The sequence below is a fragment of the Thalassophryne amazonica genome, chromosome 1 (assembly GCF_902500255.1).
Source record: "Thalassophryne amazonica chromosome 1, fThaAma1.1, whole genome shotgun sequence".
NCBI classification, from domain to species: Eukaryota; Metazoa; Chordata; class Actinopteri; order Batrachoidiformes; family Batrachoididae; genus Thalassophryne; species Thalassophryne amazonica.
In genome coordinates this window covers 73,612,071-73,632,184 of record NC_047103.1, presented here as the reverse complement: position 1 = coordinate 73,632,184, position 20,114 = coordinate 73,612,071, and the positions used below count along the sequence as shown (strand labels likewise).

Sequence of the window (20,114 nt, the reverse complement as noted above, 5' to 3'; positions counted from 1 at the left end):
TTACTATTGAAAATCTCTGAATGGACTTAATGCATCAAAATTGGTGTGATATTTATAGTGAGAATACTGTCAAATCATACGAATTGGTCGTTACTGTGAGTTTCTCTGTGAATTTTCAGACCATTTTTCTGACTTAGTGCTTAGCTCAGATAAGATAATTATAGTGGGTGATTTTAACATCCACATAGATGCTGAGAATGACAGCCTCAACACTGCATTTAATCTATTATTAGATTCAGTTGGCTTCGCTCAAAATGTAAATGAGCCCACCCACCATTTTAACCGCACTTTAGATCTTGTTCTGACATATGGCATGGAAATTGAAGACTTAACAGTATTCCCTGAAAACCCCCTGTTGTCTGATCATTTCTTAATAACATTTACATTTACTTTAATGGACTACCCAGCAGTGGGGAATAAGTTTCATTACAGTAGAAGTTTCTGAAAGCGCTGTAACTAGGTTTAAGGATATGATTCCTTCTTTGTTATGTTCTTCAATGCCATATGCCAACACAGTGCAGAGAAGCTACCTAAACTCTGAGTGAGATAGATTATCTTGTCAATAGTTTTACATCCTCATTGAGCACAACTTTGGATGCTGTAGCTCCTCTGAAAAAGAGAGCCTTAAATCAGAAATGCTTGATTCTGTGGTATAACCCACAAACTCACAGCTTAAAGCAGATAACCCGTAAGCTGGAGAGGAAATGACGTCTCACTAATTTAGAAGATCTTCATTTAGCCTGGAAAAAGAGTCTGTTACTCCATAAAAAAAAGCCCTCCGTAAAGCTAGGACATCTTACTATTCATCACTAATTGAAGAAAATAAGAACAACCCCAGGTTTCTTTTCAGCACTGTAGCCAGGCTGACAAAGAGTCAGAGCTCTATTGAGCCGAGTATTCCTTTAACTAGTAATGACTTCAAGACTTTCTTTGCAAATAAAATTTTAACTATTAGAGAAAAAATTATTCATAACCATCCCAAAGACATATCTTTATGTTCGGCTGCCTTCAGTAATGCTGGTATTTGGCTAGACTCTTTCTCTCTGATTGTTCTGTCTGAGTTATTTTCATTAGTTACTTCCTCCAAACCATCAACATGTCTATTAGACCCCATTCCTACCAGGCTGCTCAAGGAGGCCCTACCATTAGTTAATGCTTTGATCTTAAATATGATCAATTATCTTTATTAGTTGGCTATGTACCACAGGCTTTTAAGGTGGCAGTAATTAAACCATTACTTAAAAAGCCATCACTTGACCCAGCTATCTTAGCTAATTATAGGCCAATCTCCAACCTTCCTTTTATCTCAAAAATTCTTGAAAGGGTAGTTGTAAAACAGCTAACTGATCATCTGCAGAGGAATGGTCTATTTGAAGAGTTTCAGTCAGGTTTCAGAATTCATCATAGTACAGAAACAGCATTAGTGAAGGTTACAAATGATCTTATGGCCTCAGACAGTGGACTCATCTCTCTGCTTGTCCTGTTAGACCTCAGTGCAGCTCTTGATACTGTTGAGCATAAAATTTTATTACAGAGATTAGAGCATGCCATAGGTATTAAATTATTCCAAGTACATCCCACATGGAGCAGGAAAGAGGAAAAAAAAAGTGTCCAGATGAAACAGTCCTCTGTGATGCCAGAAGTGATTAGAAGTGTTTTCAACATCCAAGGTTTGGCAGAAAATGATTAATCCACTACAAAATATATAGAGTCCAGCGCACAGAGCAAGTGCAATTGTGTGCGCAAGAGGAGGAGCCGCTCCAAAACATAGCCTCTCAGGTCCTGCGAAGGTGCCAGGCGCACGGATAATGGACTTTTTGCAGACTCGTAAGCACCACGCAAATGCCTCTAAGCCGTCGCAGTAACTCGAACACAAACTGCGCCACTCTGTTAGTTGCTAAATTTTGAACATCTTGAAATTAACACCACGCTCAGAGAGGAGCCTTCACTCCTTCACTCGGTGGGACCGAGGCTTAAAGCGCCTTGGGGCAACTGTTTGTTGTGATTTGGTGCTATATAAATAAAATTGATTTGAATTGTTTATTTGTATTATTTCCAACTTGCATGTGATAAACATTGCCCATTTGTGTCAAAAATTAGTAATAAGCAAAAAACTGATAAATCTTGGGTCACAAAGGGACTCCAGAATGCATGTAAAAAAATTTTTGTATAAGCAGTTTCTAAAACTCAGAACAAATGAAGCTGAAAGAAAATATAAGATATACAAAAACAAATTAACATTAAGAGATCTTGTAAGAAGCAGTACTATAGCGATTTATTAGGAACAAAAAAAACAATGTTAAAGGCACTTGGAAGCTTTTAAATGAAATCATTAAAAAGAAAAAAGTTGTTAAAGACTATCCAACTTATTTTTACACAAATTCTGAAAATCGTAAAGAAAAAGTTATTGCAGATCATTTAAACTATTTTGTTAATGTGGGTAAAAACTTAAATTCAATTATATCCTCAAAATTGTGTTCTTTGGGCAACAGTAAAACAATTAACACAATTCTGGATTCAATGTATATTAAAGAAACAGATGAAAATGAAATTGACATAGTTCATAAAGGAAAAAAATAAACTGAGTTACAACTTTGATATGTTTTTGATAAGGAATATTAGTAATTGTATTGTTAAACCTTTAACTTGTGTTTGTAATTTTTCACAAATGACTGGGAAATTTCCTTCCAAAAGTGGCGACAACATGTCTTTTCCAACTGCAGGCCAATCTCACTGTTACCACAATTTTCAAAAATTCTGGAAAAGATGTTTGTAAAGAGGTTAAACGATTTAATAAGTAAACATCATATGTTTTTGATCAGTATGAGCCTGTATCCCTGCCATCACTGGCTAATGTAGTTAAGCATCTGCGACCTACGAACTGCCCTTTGGATGCATTTTTAAAGAGCTATTCAGTACAGTGGGCTCTGTTATTCTTTAATTTATTAATCTCTGTATTAGCACTGGATGTGTTCCAGCTGCTCTCAGACATGCCACTGTGTGGCATGTCTAATTTCAGGCCTGTCTCTAAATTGCCACTTCTGTCTAAAATTTTAGAGAAAGTGGTTCTTATTCAGATCCAACCATTCTTGGTGGCCAATGATAGCTATGAGAAGTTTCAATTTTAATTTATCCTTTCCTGGTGCGCAGTTACTGAAGAGATATATATTTGGATTTTGAACTACGTGCCACTAAAAACCAGGAACTTCCTGGCGAGTCCCGACATTGGAGCAGAAGGAGGAAGTGGCATCAACACCTGAACCATTATCTTAATAGTCCCATTAATTTATGGATTAATTCATGGATTTTTACAAGCTCCTGACAGCCCCATTTCCACCGAGTGGTTCAGGTCATGATGCACATTTTTTATACGTCAGAACGGTTAATTCTTGCCGACAGAATCCTTTTGATTGGCAGGTGGAGCACTTTTAACTTGCAGCACTAACAGGAGAGACTCACTCCATCAGCGACAGACACAATGAACGGATTACACCTGTAGATGACCATGCCAGTCGCGGATCACTACAGCAGAGACTTGAACCATCATGGACTTTTCTTCAGCCAGGACAACGACTTAAATTATTTTCAGACGTTTTCATCAGACTGAAGATGATCTCACTGAAACGGACAATTATTTTCTCCTCGTGTGAATGGTTTTAATATTTAATAATAATGTGTTGTGCTACTAATATACAATACACTGTATCCAAGAAGGGAACAATATTTATTTTAAAAATAGCTGATATTTTCAGTCCCTTGTGACATTTTTCAGATTTGAATGTACGTGTTTCTCAGAAAAAAAAGAAAGAAAAAATCCACACAATCAGTTTTTTTTTTCCTGATGTCAGATAGTAAAACTTTTTTTTTTTTTTTTTAAATCGGTTGATTATGACCAAAGAGCTGGCAAAAAAATGTATCACTTCCCCCCCATGCCGAAATCACCTGCAGTATTTATTTATTTTATAATCACCATTCTGAACTCTGCCAACATTGTCACTGTTGTCAGACTGAAGGTTTTCCTCCAAGGTTTAGTCTCCCTCATTATGGTCTACTGTAAATAAGGCTTCTTCAGACACATGTTCAGACTGGACTAAAAAAAAAACAAAAAAAACTCAACAGTAGAAAAAAAAAAAATTGTCAGAAAACAGCTCGACCTCCACTGTGTTTTCAATTGATTTGATTGAATCAGCAGGTGCCGTTACGGTGATGACGAAGCAACAATGTGGCCACGGCTGAGGGCTGAAATAGAGTGCAGGCTTCAGACAGCTGTTTATCCTTCACCTGTGCACTTATCGACTTTTATTGTTCAGTATTTTTTTAAAATAACATTTCATCATTATTAGTGATTATTTGTGCACATTTTTGGTGTCACCTGCACTTTAAACATGCCATAGCACTGAGACAGCATCGCTGAACGTCTTTAATGATCTAATGGTAACTGTTGACTCAGGAAACTTTGTTGTTGGTGCTCCTTGATTTGAAAGCTACTTTTGACACTGTGGATTATGGGATCCTCCAAGCATGACTGGAACAGTGGGTGGGTGTTACAGGCTCCGTTTTCTCATGGTTCCAGTCTGACTTGACTGAACAAAGTTTTACTGTACGGCTAGGTGAATTCACCTCCTCCTCAGCCCCTCTTGTCTCTGGGGTCCCCCAAGGTTCCATCCTTGGGCTGATTCTTTTCCTAATGTATATGTTACCTTTAGCGTCAGTCTTTAAGAAATACAATCTTTCTTTTCATTGTTATGCAGACAATGTCCAGATCTACCTGCCTTTAAGGTCAACATTAATGATTCCATACAGACATTGATTGTCTAAATGATGTTAAGTCCTGGATGACCATTTTTTTATTTAAACAAAAACAAGACTGAAATTATGTTTGGATGTGGTCCAACAGATTTTTCTGATGGCTTTTCAGGCCCCCTCACACCAAACATCCGGTCATCAGTAAAAAATCTTGGTTATATTTGATGATAGGCTGAAACTTAGTTCGGGTGTAAAAACTAGTTTTTCCATCTACGGATTTTAACTAAAGTAAAAGGGTACCTGCCACAAAGATTTTGAGACTGTAATCCATGCTTTTATTAACACACGTTTGGATTGCTGTAACTCGTATTTTGGCATGGACCAGTCACTCTTACACTACCTGCAGATGGTACAAAATGCGGCTGCCCATCTCCTTACTGGCAAACGCAAGCGGGACCACATATCTCCTGTCCTATCTTCGCTGCACTGGCTTCCAGTTGCTTTTAGAATTGATTTTAAAATTTTATTGTTTGTTTTTAAAGCTCTTACCAGCCCCCAGTACTTACCTGAGCTCCTCCATGTTTACGCCCCTGCCAGAGCAATGAGATCCGCAAAACAACTACTGGTCACCCCAAAAATGAGGCTAAAAACTAAGGGTGGCAGAGCCTTTGTGGCAGTGTCCCGAGGCTCTGGAACAACCTGCCTTGACACATCCATTCTGTGGAATCTATTGAAGTTTTTAAATCTTCAACCCCCTGGAGTCGAATGACACGCCCTCGCATAAAAAGTCACATGACCTAATTAAGCAGACAATCTGCTGCATTCTGAGGCTCCCTTTAAATGTGTGATGAATGTGGAGACTTCGGCCTTTATAGCACTTTTTAAATTTTGTTAATAGGCTGAGTATAACTTGACTTGAGTATTTTTATGCCATGCGTTTTCATGAATTTTATTGTCATTTTTCGCTGAGCGTTTATGCACACACACGCAGCCAAAAGGATCATTTCCTTCTCTACTACATCAGCAACAGCAGTGGGAAGAAATATGGCTCCTTCTTCCTCATTGGTTGGCTCTTGAAATTTTCCACCAATCAGAAGTCACTAACCCCACATCTGTTTGATCACAGCCCATGCCATTTGGGTCTAATTGTGTGTGCGTTTTCTCTTTGTTTCTGGTGGGAATCGTGTGTGGTTAGTGTTTTGCTGTTGGATGGGTTTTTTTTTTTTTTGTAAAAATGGGATGTTTTATGAATGTGGAGCAAGCGCTTCAGTTATTTATTTTTTTAATTGGAGGCAGACGGCGCATGCAGCGTGTTGTCAGAGTCTGAAACAGACAGTGAGGATTCTGGTCATGAAAGAGATGATCCCTCTTCTGTTCTGGAGGAGCAACCAAAGCAGGTGGATCCACCAACGTGTGCACTGAGATCTGAAGAGAGGGTTGGAGCTTGCGCTTCTGTTTCCAGATCCAGATCTCCACTCGGAGCAGAGACACGCCCCAGCACTGAATGCTGGAACACGGAGGAGGATATAGACACCGCTCCAGCAGTAAGCAGATTTCAGCCTCGGAGAACACCAAGAGTCTAGGTTGATACAATTTCCACCCAAAGTCCAAAACACCTTTTTCTTTTGTTTTTTGCAACTAACATAACAATTTGCACCAACACCAATACAATTGCTGCAAAAAACAATGAAAAAAATACAACTGGACAGACATTGAAATAGAAGATCTGTAGAAATTTTTTGGACTTCTGATGTCGTTGGTGTCACTGTCTCCAGGACTACTGGAAACAAAATAATATTTTGTCTGTGCCCTTTCCAGTGAAAGTAATGTCCAGAGACCGATTTAGATCAATATTCTGGAACATTCACCAAAGTGATCTAGATGAGGATGTAAAAAATGATAGAAAAAAAAAGGGAACACCAGGTCATGACAAACTGTTTCTAGTCAGGCCTCTTTATGACATCCTCAGTCCCCACCAGGGGCGTCAATTGCAAGCCGTGAAAAGGCCAATTTTAAGTCAGCATGTGGTTTACTCAGGTTTATATTTGCACAGAAAGGCTTGCACCTTACTTTTGTCAGAACGGGCGGGAGCCCATCTACCATGGTGGCTGGACCCACAATGCAAACTCCCGTACTAGGCTTAGGTGTAGGAGAAAACATGGTCTTTATTCCAGGCTCTGGTTTGGTACACGTGATCAAGCAGCGGAGCAGAGGTACAGTCAGGATCAGGTAAAAACGTAGTCATGGTTGAACAGAGGTCAGAGGCACGAGCAAACAGACGTCCGAGACAAGGCAAAAGGCATGGTCAAGAAAAACAGAGCAGAGGTGTAGCCGGTATGTCCCTCACGTCCAGCTACACTGCGTTGTGTTCAGGTGCTGACTCAAACAAGGAACACTGGCATGACTTGAAGAACTCAGGTTTATTCTCCCCCAGTCGAGTTCAGTGCAGACTGAATTTGAGTCTGTAACAATGTTGAGAGCAAAATAAATTTGTGGTCAAAGGTGCTCGATCCCCACATCAACAGACCTCCCCCAGTCGAGCTCAGTGCAGACTCCATTTGAGTCTAACTCAAAACAAAGGAGAAAAAAAACTCAACGAAATAAAACACAATACATATATCAAAAAAAAAAGATCACAAGTAAAAAATACTACTTGGTATTTTGCTCTTGCTTTCCTCTACTGGTGGTTGGCTCTCACTGCGGTATTGTATCACTTCCTGTTCCGGAGCACAGCGGTGTTTTGCTGTATCTGTTAGCTGTTTAATCTGCGTAGTTAGATTGATCTAGATAACTAGATAATGATTTGTTTCCCAGTGTAATCTTTACGTGCCTTAACTTAAGCACTCCTTCTGCTGAATCACCTAAATTATTCACTTTGCGTGTTTTTAGGAATCCGCTAGGTTAGCGTAGCTACTAGCTCTTAGCCGATTTAGCATGGCGGCTTCTCCTGTCTCTCCCACACTTTTCTGCTCTGGGTGTGAAATGTTTAGTTATTCCTCGGCCTCCTTTAGCAGTAATGGTACTTGTAATAAGTGTAGCTTATTCGTAGCTTTGGAGGCCAGGCTGGGCGAATTGGAGACTCGGCTCCGCACCGTGGAAAATTCTACAGCTAGCCAGGCCCCTGTAGTCGGTGCGGACCAAGGTAGCTTAGCCGCCGTTAGTTCCCCCCTGGCAGATCCCAAGCAGGCTGACTGGGTGACTGTGAGGAGGAAGCGTAGTTCTAAACAGAAGCCCTGTGTACACCGCCAACCCGTTCACATTTCTAACCATTTTTCCCCACTCGACGACACACCCGCCGAGGATCAAACTCTGGTTATTGGCGACTCTATTTTGAGAAATGTGAAGTTAGCGACACCAGCAACCATAGTCAATTGTCTTCCGGGGGCCAGAGCAGGCGACATTGAAGGAAATTTGAAACTGCTGGCTAAGGCTAAGCGTAAATTTGTAAGATTGTAATTCACGTCGGCAGTAATGACACCCGGTTACGCCAATCGGAGGTCACTAAAATTAACAATAAATAGTGTGTGTAACTTTGCAAAAACAATGTCGGACTCTGTAGTTTTCTCTGGGCCCCTCCCCAATCGGACCGGGAGTGACATGTTTAGCCGCCTGTTCTCCTTGAATTGCTGGCTGTCTGAGTGGTGTCCAAAAAATGAGGTGGGCTTCATAGATAATTGGCAAAGCTTCTGGGGAAAACCTGGTCTTGTTAGGAGAGACGGCATCCATCCCACTTTGGATGGAGCAGCTCTCATTTCTAGAAATCTGGCCAATTTTCTTAAATCCTCCAAACCGTGACTATCCAGGGTTGGGACCAGGAAGCAGAGTTGTAGTCTTACACACCTCTCTGCAGCTTCTCTCCCCCTGCCATCCCCTCATTACCCCATCCCCGTAGAGACGGTGCCTGCTCCCAGACCACCAACAACCAGCAAAAATCCATTTAAGCATAAAAATTCAAAAAGAAAAAATAATATAGCACCTTCAACTGCACCACAGACTAAAACAGTTAAATGTGGTCTATTAAACATTAGGTCTCTCTCTTCTAAGTCCCTGTTGGTAAATGATATAATAATTGATCAACATATTGATTTATTCTGCCTAACAGAAACCTGGTTACAGCAGGATGAATATGTTAGTTTAAATGAGTCAACACCCCCGAGTCACACTAACTGTCAGAATGCTTGTAGCACGGGCCGAGGAGGAGGATTAGCAGCAATCTTCCATTCCAGCTTATTAATTAATCAAAAACCAGACAGAGCTTTAATTCATTTGAAAGCTTGTCTCTTAGTCTTGTCCATCCAAATTGGAAGTCCCAAAAACCAGTTTTATTTGTTATTATCTATCGTCCACCTGGTCGTTACTGTGAGTTTCTCTGTGAATTTTCAGACCTTTTGTCTGACTTAGTGCTTAGCTCAGATAAGATAATTATAGTGGGCGATTTTAACATCCACACAGATGCTGAGAATGACAGCCTCAACACTGCATTTAATCTATTATTAGACTCTATTGGCTTTGCTCAAAAAGTAAATGAGTCCACCCACCACTTTAATCATATCTTAGATCTTGTTCTGACTTATGGTATGGAAATAGAAGACTTAACAGTATTCCCTGAAAACTCCCTTCTGTCTGATCATTTCTTAATAACATTTACATTTACTCTGATGGACTACCCAGCAGTGGGGAATAAGTTTCATTACACTAGAAGTCTTTCAGAAAGCGCTGTAACTAGGTTTAAGGATATGATTCCTTCTTTATGTTCTCTAATGCCATATACCAACACAGTGCAGAGTAGCTACCTAAACTCTGTAAGGGAGATAGAGTATCTCGTCAGTAGTTTTACATCCTCATTGAAGACAACTTTGGATGCTGTAGCTCCTCTGAAAAAGAGAGCTTTAAATCAGAAGTGCCTGACTCCGTGGTATAACTCACAAACTCGCAGCTTAAAGCAGATAACCCGTAAGTTGGAGAGGAAATGGCGTCTCACTAATTTAGAAGATCTTCACTTAGCCTGGAAAAAGAGTCTGTTGCTCTATAAAAAAGCCCTCCGTAAAGCTAGGACATCTTTCTACTCATCACTAATTGAAGAAAATAAGAACAACCCCAGGTTTCTTTTCAGCACTGTAGCCAGGCTGACAAAGAGTCAGAGCTCTATTGAGCTGAGTATTCCATTAACTTTAACTAGTAATGACTTCATGACTTTCTTTGCTAACAAAATTTTAACTATTAGAGAAAAAATTACTCATAACCATCCCAAGACGTATCGTTATCTTTGGCTGCTTTCAGTGATGCCGGTATTTGGTTAGACTCTTTCTCTCCGATTGTTCTGTCTGAGTTATTTTCATTAGTTACTTCATCCAAACCATCAACATGTTTATTAGACCCCATTCCTACCAGGCTGCTCAAGGAAGCCCTACCATTATTTAATGCTTCGATCTTAAATATGATCAATCTATCTTTGTTAGTTGGCTATGTACCACAGGCTTTTAAGGTGGCAGTAATTAAAACCATTACTTTAAAAGCCATCACTTGACCCAGCTATCTTAGCTAATTATAGGCCAATCTCCAACCTTCCTTTTCTCTCAAAAACTCTTGAAAGGGTAGTTGTAAAACAGCTAACTGATCATCTGCAGAGGAATGGTCTATTTGAAGAGTTTCAGTCAGGTTTTAGAATTCATCATAGTACAGAAACAGCATTAGTGAAGGTTACAAATGATCTTCTTATGGCCTCGGACAGTGGACTCGTCTCTGTGCTTGTTCTGTTGGACCTCAGTGCTGCTTTTGATACTGTTGACCATAAAATTTTATTACAGAGATTAGAGCATGCCATAGGTATTAAAGGCACTGCGCTGCGGTGGTTTGAATCATATTTGTCTAATAGATTACAATTTGTTCATGTAAATGGGGAATCTTCTTCACAGACTAAAGTTAATTATGGAGTTCCACAAGGTTCTGTGCTAGGACCAATTTTATTCACTTTATACATGCTTCCCTTAGGCAGTATTATTAGATGGCATTGCTTAAATTTTCATTGTTACGCAGATGATACCCAGCTTTATCTATCCATGAAGCCAGAGGACACACACCAATTAGCTAAACTGCAGGATTGTCTTACAGACATAAAGACATGGATGACCTCTAATTTCCTGCTTTTAAACTCAGATAAAACTGAAGTTATTGTACTTGGCCCCACAAATCTTAGAAACATGGTGTCTAACCAGATCCTTACTCTGGATGGCATTACCCTGACCTCTAGTTATACTGTGAGAAATCTTGGAGTCATTTTTGATCAGGATATGTCATTCAAAGCGCATATGAAACAAATATGTAGGACTGCTTTTTTGCATTTACGCAATATCTCTAAAATCAGAAAGGTCTTGTCTCAGAGTGATGCTGAAAAACTAATTCATGCATTTATTTCCTCTAGGCTGGACTATTGTAATTCATTATTATCAGGTTGTCCTAAAAAGTTCCCTAAAAAGCCTTCAGTTAATTCAAAATGCTGCAGCTAGAGTACTGACGGGGACTAGAAGGAGAGAGCATATCTCACCCATATTGGCCTCTCTTCATTGGCTTCCTGTTAATTCTAGAATAGAATTTAAAATTATTCTTCTTACTTATAAGGTTTTGAATAATCAGGTCCCATCTTATCTTAGGGACCTCATAGTACCATATCACCCCAATAGAGCGCTTCGCTCTCAGACTGCAGGCTTACTTGTAGTTCCTAGGGTTTGTAAGAGTAGAATGGGAGGCAGAGCCTTCAGCTTTCAGGCTCCTCTCCTGTGGAACCAGCTCCCAATTCAGATCAGGGAGACAGACACCCTCTCTACTTTTAAGATTAGGCTTAAAACTTTCCTTTTTGCTAAAGCTTATAGTTAGGGCTGGATCAGGTGACCCTGAACCATCCCTTAGTTATGCTGCTATAGACGTAGACTGCTGGGGGGTTCCCATGATGCACTGTTTCTTTCTCTTTTTGCTCTGTATGCACCACTCTGCATTTAATCATTAGTGATCGATCTCTGCTCCCCTCCACAGCATGTCTTTTCCTGGTTCTCTCCCTCAGCCCCAACCAGTCCCAGCAGAAGACTGCCCCTCCCTGGCCTGGTTCTGCTGGAGGTTTCTTCCTGTTAAAAGGGAGTTTTTCCTTCCCACTGTAGCCAAGTGCTTGCTCACAGGGGGTCGTTTTGACCATTGGGGTTTTACATAATTATTGTATGGCCTTGCCTTACAATATAAAGCGCCTTGGGGCAACTGTTTGTTGTGATTTGGCGCTATATAAAAAAATTGATTGGATTACATCTCATCACATAGAGCACAAATACATCAAGTGCCGATATTAGGCTCAGCCTGAATTAATGCCCCAACATGTGAAGTAAATCACTGCAACATCTAACAAAAATAAATAAATGAGAATGAATCCTCTCCAACAACCCCATATCTAAAGTCACTGACAGAAATCAACCTTAAAACAGTGCATATTATGAACAGAACTCAAACACATTCACATACCTGTAACAATGTTGAGAGCAAAATAAATTTGTGGTCAAAGGTGCTCGATCCCCACATCATCACACCTAACCAAAGAAAGCAATTTAATGTAGATCTCACGTGGAGATAAAATGGCGACACTAAACCACACATGCGCTGGAAATCAGATTTTTTTTTTTTTTTTAGCAAAATTGCAGCAGCTCTCACAACTCATTTTACAGGTTAAAATGCATGAAAAACAACCAAATTTCATTTCTCTACTAACACTATAAAAGAGACAACTGTTCTGTGCATTCAAACCATTACGTTAACTTAATTTATAAAACTTTATAACCACGCAGCTTTAAACAGATACCTCCCCCAGTCGAGCTCAGTGCAGACTGACGAGGGACAGGAAATGACGCATCATGTCTGTCAACAGCCAGTAGGGGGAGTAAAACGCAACCTAATATGTTGCTTTCAACACAGTTGGAAGAAGCTTGGAAACAAAAATAATAATAAGGATTTTGGTGAAATTTATATCCTTTAGCCACAGAATAAAATGAAAAATAATAACAATAAAATAAAACAAACAAAAAAACTCCAGCATCATTTACTACATCTGTTACAGAGGTACGATACACAGCAAAGCAAAAAATCAGAACTGACAAAGGCACTGGAATGTGTACAAGACAACAAATTGGCAGTGAGCTGTGACACTGTGATGGCTTAAATAGGGAGCAAACAAATTAGGGTGATGTGAAGCAGGTGCGTGGAAGTCTCTGGAAGGGGGCGGGACCAGGGGAGCCAAAGGTTGTGCAGAGTACAAGATAGTGAAGGAAGGAAAGCACAGAGGAGTGAAGTAACAGACAAAGACACATGAGCTAGAGCAAGAGTGGGAGTGAACAAAAACACAAAGCAGACATAAACAAGGTGGGAAACAAAGACATGGGGCAGGTGCAGTGATGTGAACATAATAAGCTGGGTGTGAGGAATAAACTAACACCGAATGTGAAACTACAAAAACAAGAACTGAAATCAAACATGAGCATGTGAACAAAAGCAACTAGAACTGATCAGGAAATCAATACAAAAGCAAAATTAAACAGGAACAGACTAATAAACAGAAAACAAAACCTGATATAAAAGTACAACAGAAAACAACAGCCAACATATACAGAAGAAAGCTAAATGATAAACAATGAAAACACAAACCGGCTGAACAGAACTAGAACAGAACTGGACAATGGCTAAAGTATGAAAAGTAACAAAGTGATAAAAAAAAAAAAAAACAGCTTCAAACACAGCCAGTCTGGCCATTTGGGAGCAGGAAGTACTCTCAACCCACCAGCTACTTTACTCCGTGCCACAGGATCCTCATGGAAGGGAGTGGAAAGCACTCACAGCACCTCAGACTCACAGCCAGTTGTCACAATGTTAGAGCCCCAAGTAGCGGGGTAGCAGGGAGCACTCACACTGTTGAGGCCAAGTCAGCTTGGTTTGTCCCAGCTATAGCTGCTGTATGAGTGGAGTGGGAAACATTCGCAACATGCAGTGTAATTTAAAAAATATGCCAACAGTCTGTGGACTAACACAAACGGCAACAGTAACGAGTTAAGCCACCAACTTGTAGTAAGCTGATTTAGTCACTGAGTGGTATTCCTATCTGAGAAAAAGAAAGGAAGTTGTCATCTTGCAGCCTCTGGAGGACGCATATGCGTAACTCCAGCCAAAATGATTCAGACAGGAGAAGCGATCTGAAATATTCCTACCATCTGCTCTAAGCGAGAGGTGTAGAAAGAACAGAATGCTGAGTGACACAGTTTTATATATTGTTACTTACGTCACATTCACTAATGTGGCTTTGTTGGTACAAGAGTTCGACTGCTGCACATGACGCAACTTCACATTACATGGAGAAATTGGCAGGGGTGGGGTTTGAACCAGGAGCCTTCTGCACTAAAATTAAGCACGCTGACTCCTTGACCACCACCATACTGTAATTTTTTTAATGTATTGTCACTTTATTTGATCAGATGAAATTGATCATATACACTGGCTGTTGTCAAATCAGTAATGTGAGTGAGTGATATGTCTTTTAAATCATGACATGCTCCCCCCCCCACACACGCACACCTTAACATCTTTGCTCATGTTATATGCATATGGCCCCAAGGTTTCAGATGAAAGAAAAAGATATTAACATGAAATATTTCAGGATGTAATGTAGCTAATATGCATATTAGCTACATTTCCATTCTGGCTAAAAAGTCAAAGCACGGTCTTTTATACTGAAGGTCGTAAGTTTTCATTCTTCCTGTGGCTGTGACCTTTTGACCTCTGGTTACATAAATAAGGTGACCTCAAATTAAATTTCAGTGTGCAGGGGGATCTAGGCCATCTTTATCAAGACCTCAACTTCTAATATATCTTACAAGGAAGTTATTCAAATTATTATTTCCCATTCCCCCAGGGCCCCCCCTCCAATACTTTTTTGCCGTTGTGCAAAAAAGTAGTTTGTAGTACTATCGGCATGAAGTGTGGACAAAGAATTTAAAGTGTGGGGGGGAGGGGAGTGTGTGCATGTGAACACACAACCACCACAGAAGGATGTTCCACCAATAGCAGCCCCCCCCATTCCCCAGTTTAAATTTAAAAGAGAGCCATACAGCATCTGGCAACTACACACTTTAATTCAACACGTAAAAGCAAATACAAAATAGACTGGACTCAATTTAATTTTTGAACTTAACAAAATCTGTTCTTTGTACTTAGTTTCATTGGAAGCATAATGTCCAGTTAAATGTAACGGCACTGTGCAGTTACAATGTGTAAAGGACACTTCACTCTTTCTGACAGCTTGTCTTTGCGAAATGAACCGTATCAAATGATGACATCACATTTTTGTTGTACACTGCATTTCTACTACTGATATTAAGTGTGGCAATGCGTGCACATCTACGGATTTGTCCTCATCCTGTGGAGGCTTTACAAGAAGCTGTCGTGTACTTTGGACAAGATAAAGTCCACAGAGGCAAGCTGTGATTTTTGGCTATATAATTCAAACAGAACCGATAAAGCACAGAAAATCTTTCTACTTTCTGATCATTAGGTGCCATAAATGTTCAGCTGGTGTCTGCACTGTCAGGTGAACAACAAAAACATTTTCAAATTATGCAAATTATAAAATAAGACAACGTCTAGGTGCAAAGAGAGCCCAACAAAAAGGTCGCAACAAAAAGGGCTTTAAAGGTAAAAGTAAAATCTCATCCTAAAGCTGCTCAATAAGGTGCAAAATATCAAGTCCACAAAGTTATTGCTAGGAAAAGGCACACTGTTAACAGTGTGCACACACCTGTTGATGATTTAAGTTCAAACATTTCTCAAATTAAAAAACAAAACAGTTTTGAAAATATGGTTTAAGAATTCTGGTTCATATCTGCAATGTACAGAAAAGTTGTGGTGTGCAGTTGTGTTTTTCATTTTTCATTTTGATGTTGTACTCATCAGATTTACAACAGTCAGTTGCGGGTGAGAAAACAAACTCATTCAGGGCTGCAGTAACGGCCAATAAACAGAATGCTCTTGGTGTTGTTATGTCTGATAAAGAAGAGGAATGGGTGATCTGCAATGAAGGGGGGCTGGAACCCACAACCCAGCATCATGATGATGGCTGTGGCGGCTGCAGCTTCGGTTCCCTCCTCGTTGACTTCCACAAAAGCCTTGTGGACGACTTTTGACAATGTCAGGTCATTGGCGGAAGACATACCTGTCAGCAGGAAGAAAGAAAAGTTTTCATTTACTTTCACACATGTGTGCTTCTTACCCTATGTGCTGCGAAACAATACTGCTGGAACCTCAATTTCCCTGAGGGAGTCTTCCTAAGGGATCAGTACAATTCTATCTAATCTAATCTACTTTTAGCCATGATGTTTTATTTATACAGTTGTATGCAAAAGTTTGGTCACCCCTGATCATTTTTATGATTGTCCTTTATAAATCATTGTTTGTCCGGATCATAAATTTCAGCTAAATATATCATATAGCAGACGAACATACTGATATTTGAGAAGTGAAATGACATTTCTAGTATTTACAGAAACTGTGCAATAATTATTTAAACAAAATTAGGCAGGTGCATAAATTTGTGCACCCTTGTCATTTTATTGACTTGAATACATTTAGCACTAATTATAGGAACACAAAATTGGTTTGGTAAGCTCATTGACCCTTGACCTTACACAGGTGAATCCAATCATGAGAAAGGGTATTTAAGCCATTTGCAAATGTTTCCATCTCTTCAACATCATGGATTAGGGGAAGGATACAAAAAGCTATCTCAGAGATTTCAGCTGTCAGTTTCCACTGTGAGGAACATAGTAAGGAAGTGGAAGACCACAGGTACAGTACTAGTTAAGGCCCGAAGTGGCAGGCCAAGAAAAATCTCAGATAAGCTGAAGCAAAGGATGGTGAGAACAGTCATAATCAACCCACAGACCTGCTCCAAAGACCTACAACATGATCTTGCTGCAGATAGTGTCTCTGTGCATAGTTCAACTATACAGCGCACTTTGCACAAAGAGATGCTGTATGATGCTGTAATGCAGAGGAAGCCTTTTCTGTGTACACACCACAAACAGAGTCACTTGAGGTATGCTAAAGCACATTTGGACAAACCAGCTTCATTTTGGAATAAGGTGCTGTGGACTGATGAAACTAAAAGTGAGATATCTGGACATAACAAGGGCAGTATGCATGGCTGAAAAAGAACACAGCATTCCAAGACAAACACTTGCTACCTACAGTAAAATTTGGAGGTGGTTCCATCATGCTGTGGGGCTGTATGGCCAGTGCAGGTACTGGGGATCTTGATAAAGTTGAGTGTCACATGGATTCCAGTCAATAACAGCAGATTCTTGAGAACAATGTTCATGAATCAGTGACAAAGCGGAACTGTGCCGGGGCTGGATTTTTCAAAAAGACAAGATCCCAAAACACTGCTCAAAATCTACTAAGGCATTCATGCAGAGGAACAAGTACAACATTCTGGAATGGCCATCTCAGTCCCCAGACCTGAATATTATTGATAATCTGTGTTGTGATTTTAAGCGGGCTGTCCATGCTTGGAAACTGTTGTGTGTTGGGGGGTTTGGCTGGATGTTTTTGTGTTGTTTTCTTTTCTTTGCTCTCCAGGTGGTATGCAAACTGGTTTTTGTCTGTGGAGAAGGTGCTGGCAGAAGAGTCCTTCACCCTCATCAGCATTATTAGCTGCACCTGTGGAGGATGTTCACGTGCAGGCCTATTGACTCGCAGCACCTGTGGATGATGCTCACGTGTAAACTTAAAGACTTTCAGCTGAAGCAGATAATGAGATGGCGTTCTGCATTTAAGCCATGAGTGGTTCAAGCAGAATTGCCGGGAACTCCACCTTGTGACGTTCGTTTGTGAGACGCTGAGGACAGCGCCTGGGTTTGACACATCGTGCCTGTGAAGGAGGACGGGTGAGGGACACATGCTGTCAGCACACATCAGAGGTGGTGATTGTTTGAACAAGTGTTAACAATAATTTGGTATTTTGTTACGCAGTATATTTGAACATTGATGAGAATTGTGCAGCTCGCTTCTCACTGCCATGGCGTACGGAATGATGATCCTCCACCTGTTGTGAGAAGCTGCTCATTTACATAAAGCTTAAATTCAGACCTGAATGTGTTGCTGATAGTGTGTGCCTTTGAAGGATATTTGTTGTAGCTGTTGACTTACCTCACCTTTTCCATCCTTCACAGTCAGTTTGTCGTGTCCACCTGGGGGGTGTTCGGCGGTGAGTCTGGGTCCAGAAGCGTCGGGCTTCGATCCATTTGGGCGCTGGAGAGCGCGCCGTCCTTCACCTCGCCAGACAACCGTATATTTATGTTGTACACAATTATTGCACTGAAGGGAAATAAATTTGTTTTGTTTTTGGAACCGCTTTCTGGTTATTTAGCGCTGGGTTCAGTCAGACGCTGGTCCGCTCCTCAACTCGCGTCTGCACATAACAGTAGTTCCCGGCCATTCCAAAGTGGACCCAGCGGCAGAAGCGGTTCCTTTTGCTGAAAGAGTTCATGAATACTTGGAGAAGATATGGGAGCAATTACGGCCTCTCGTAAATCAAATTAAACAAACAGATGCTTGCATTACGGAGCTTGCAGCACAAGCCGTTCTGCTTCCTGCTGCTCCAGCTGCGGCACTATCGATACCGGTGCAGATAACTCCGTCACCCAAGGGGAGGCGGAGTGCGGCGGATTGTTCCGTGGATTCCGAATTTTTTCTGCTCAGTCCGGTTGGAATGCCGCAGCTTTGAGTGGAGTGTTTGTAGATGGTTTGAACGATTCATTAAAAGATGAGCTAGCAGTCCGTGACGAACCAAAAGATTTAGATGAGCTAATATCTTTGGCTATTCGTCTAGATGATCGGATAAAGGAGCATGGACGCGAGAGAGGGCGGACATCAGAGCGGGTCTTTTCGTCTCGGGGCTTTCCCCGACACAGATCAGGGCTGCATCTTCTTCGCCCCACTGAGACTCCTCCGACGGGACCTCTGGCTCCTCTTGCGGATGAGCCCATGCAGCTCGGACGAGCTGAAGCCACCATATTGCCCCGGTCACATAAGCGTCAAGAAAGATAGTGATAACGTATCTCCAGGTGTTCTTAGACAGGCATAATAATGGACAAAAAAAAAAAAAAAAGGGGGCAGATCTTTGTTTGTTTAGTTATTTGGGCTGTTTTTGTTTTTATGTAAGGGGTTATAAATTGTTTGGGGATTTAGATGCGGTTCTGGTGGAGTGAACGACTGGCAGTTCGGAGCTCGGCTGGACTCAGGTAATCATAGGTTTTCATTTTTTGGACTTAGGTAATTTCTGTTTGAGGATTGGGTCGTTTTGTTTTGTTGTTTTTTTATTTCCCTGCTTCCCTAACCCCAACCTCACATGCTCTAAGACCGACTGTCTTGTGGGTTGTGGGGTGGTGCAGGTTGGTTACGCTGAGCGTATCTCAGAAAACCTCTGCACCTAGGGGGGGGTTGTCAGGGGCGTTTTTTTTTTGGATTTGGTTGATGCCCGGTTCCACTCCAGCCCCGGTGGGCCTTTGACCGTTAGTCATTGGTGTTACCGGGGTGTGGTGCAGCGGGAACGTACCTCAGTCGGAGTGGTGGGCCGATCTGTGCCGTTCGCCATTTCGGTAGTTCCACCCCTCCCGATGGGCTGGTGGTATGGTCGGTTTGGGGCACCGGACGTATTTCCGGTTTTCCACTGTGCTTAGGGGATGGGACTGGGTTAGTTTTTCCTGTTTCCTTCCCCAGCTTGGTAGTTTTGTGCCGTTCGCCAAAATTGAGCTGACGATAGGCTCTGGGAGTGATCTGGGGTCTTTCGGTGTGCTGGGGGGGGTAACAGGGTTTGCCAGTTGTTTTATTTGCCCCCGGGGTGGTTTAATGAAGTCCGCCGGGGGTTGGATTTTGTGTTTTTTATGTTTCCTTCCAGGTTCCACCTCCAGGGTTGATGGGATGGTCCTCTGGGGGGAATTGGCTTGTGGGCCCGACTAGCCAAGTGTGGCCGGGTCTGGGGTTCCTGGGTTGTGGGGAGGGTGCCTCCTGGGGTTGATGGTACGGTCCTCTGGGGGGCGCTGTTGCTCCATGAATACCTGGGGACCTCTGTGGGATTTCGGCTTTGGCTGTTATTCCTGGAACTGGCGGTAAAGGTCTTCTGGGGGGTGTTGGGCTCTGCAAGTCATTCTGGGGGGGTTGTTTGTTGTTTTTCTTTGTGAATTTATGTTGGTATTGTATTGTTGGGGCTATGTTGGGTTTTTGCATTTGGGAGTTTTTCTTTTCTTCCCGGGGTTGGATGGGACGGTCCCCTGGGGAGTGGTTTGGGTGGG

At 41.4% G+C, this 20,114-nt stretch overlaps 1 protein-coding gene across 1 annotated transcript in view; it reads right to left on the bottom strand.

The window, feature by feature from the left end:
* Nucleotides 1-15,713: 15,713 nt before the first annotated feature.
* Nucleotides 15,714-20,114, bottom strand: part of LOC117507765 (serpin B6-like) — a 175,328-nt gene continuing 170,927 nt past the window's right edge. The window contains 1 exon segment of the mRNA XM_034167594.1: nucleotides 15,714-15,976. Coding sequence (XP_034023485.1) covers nucleotides 15,753-15,976 — 224 coding nt within the window. The 3' untranslated portion in view covers nucleotides 15,714-15,752.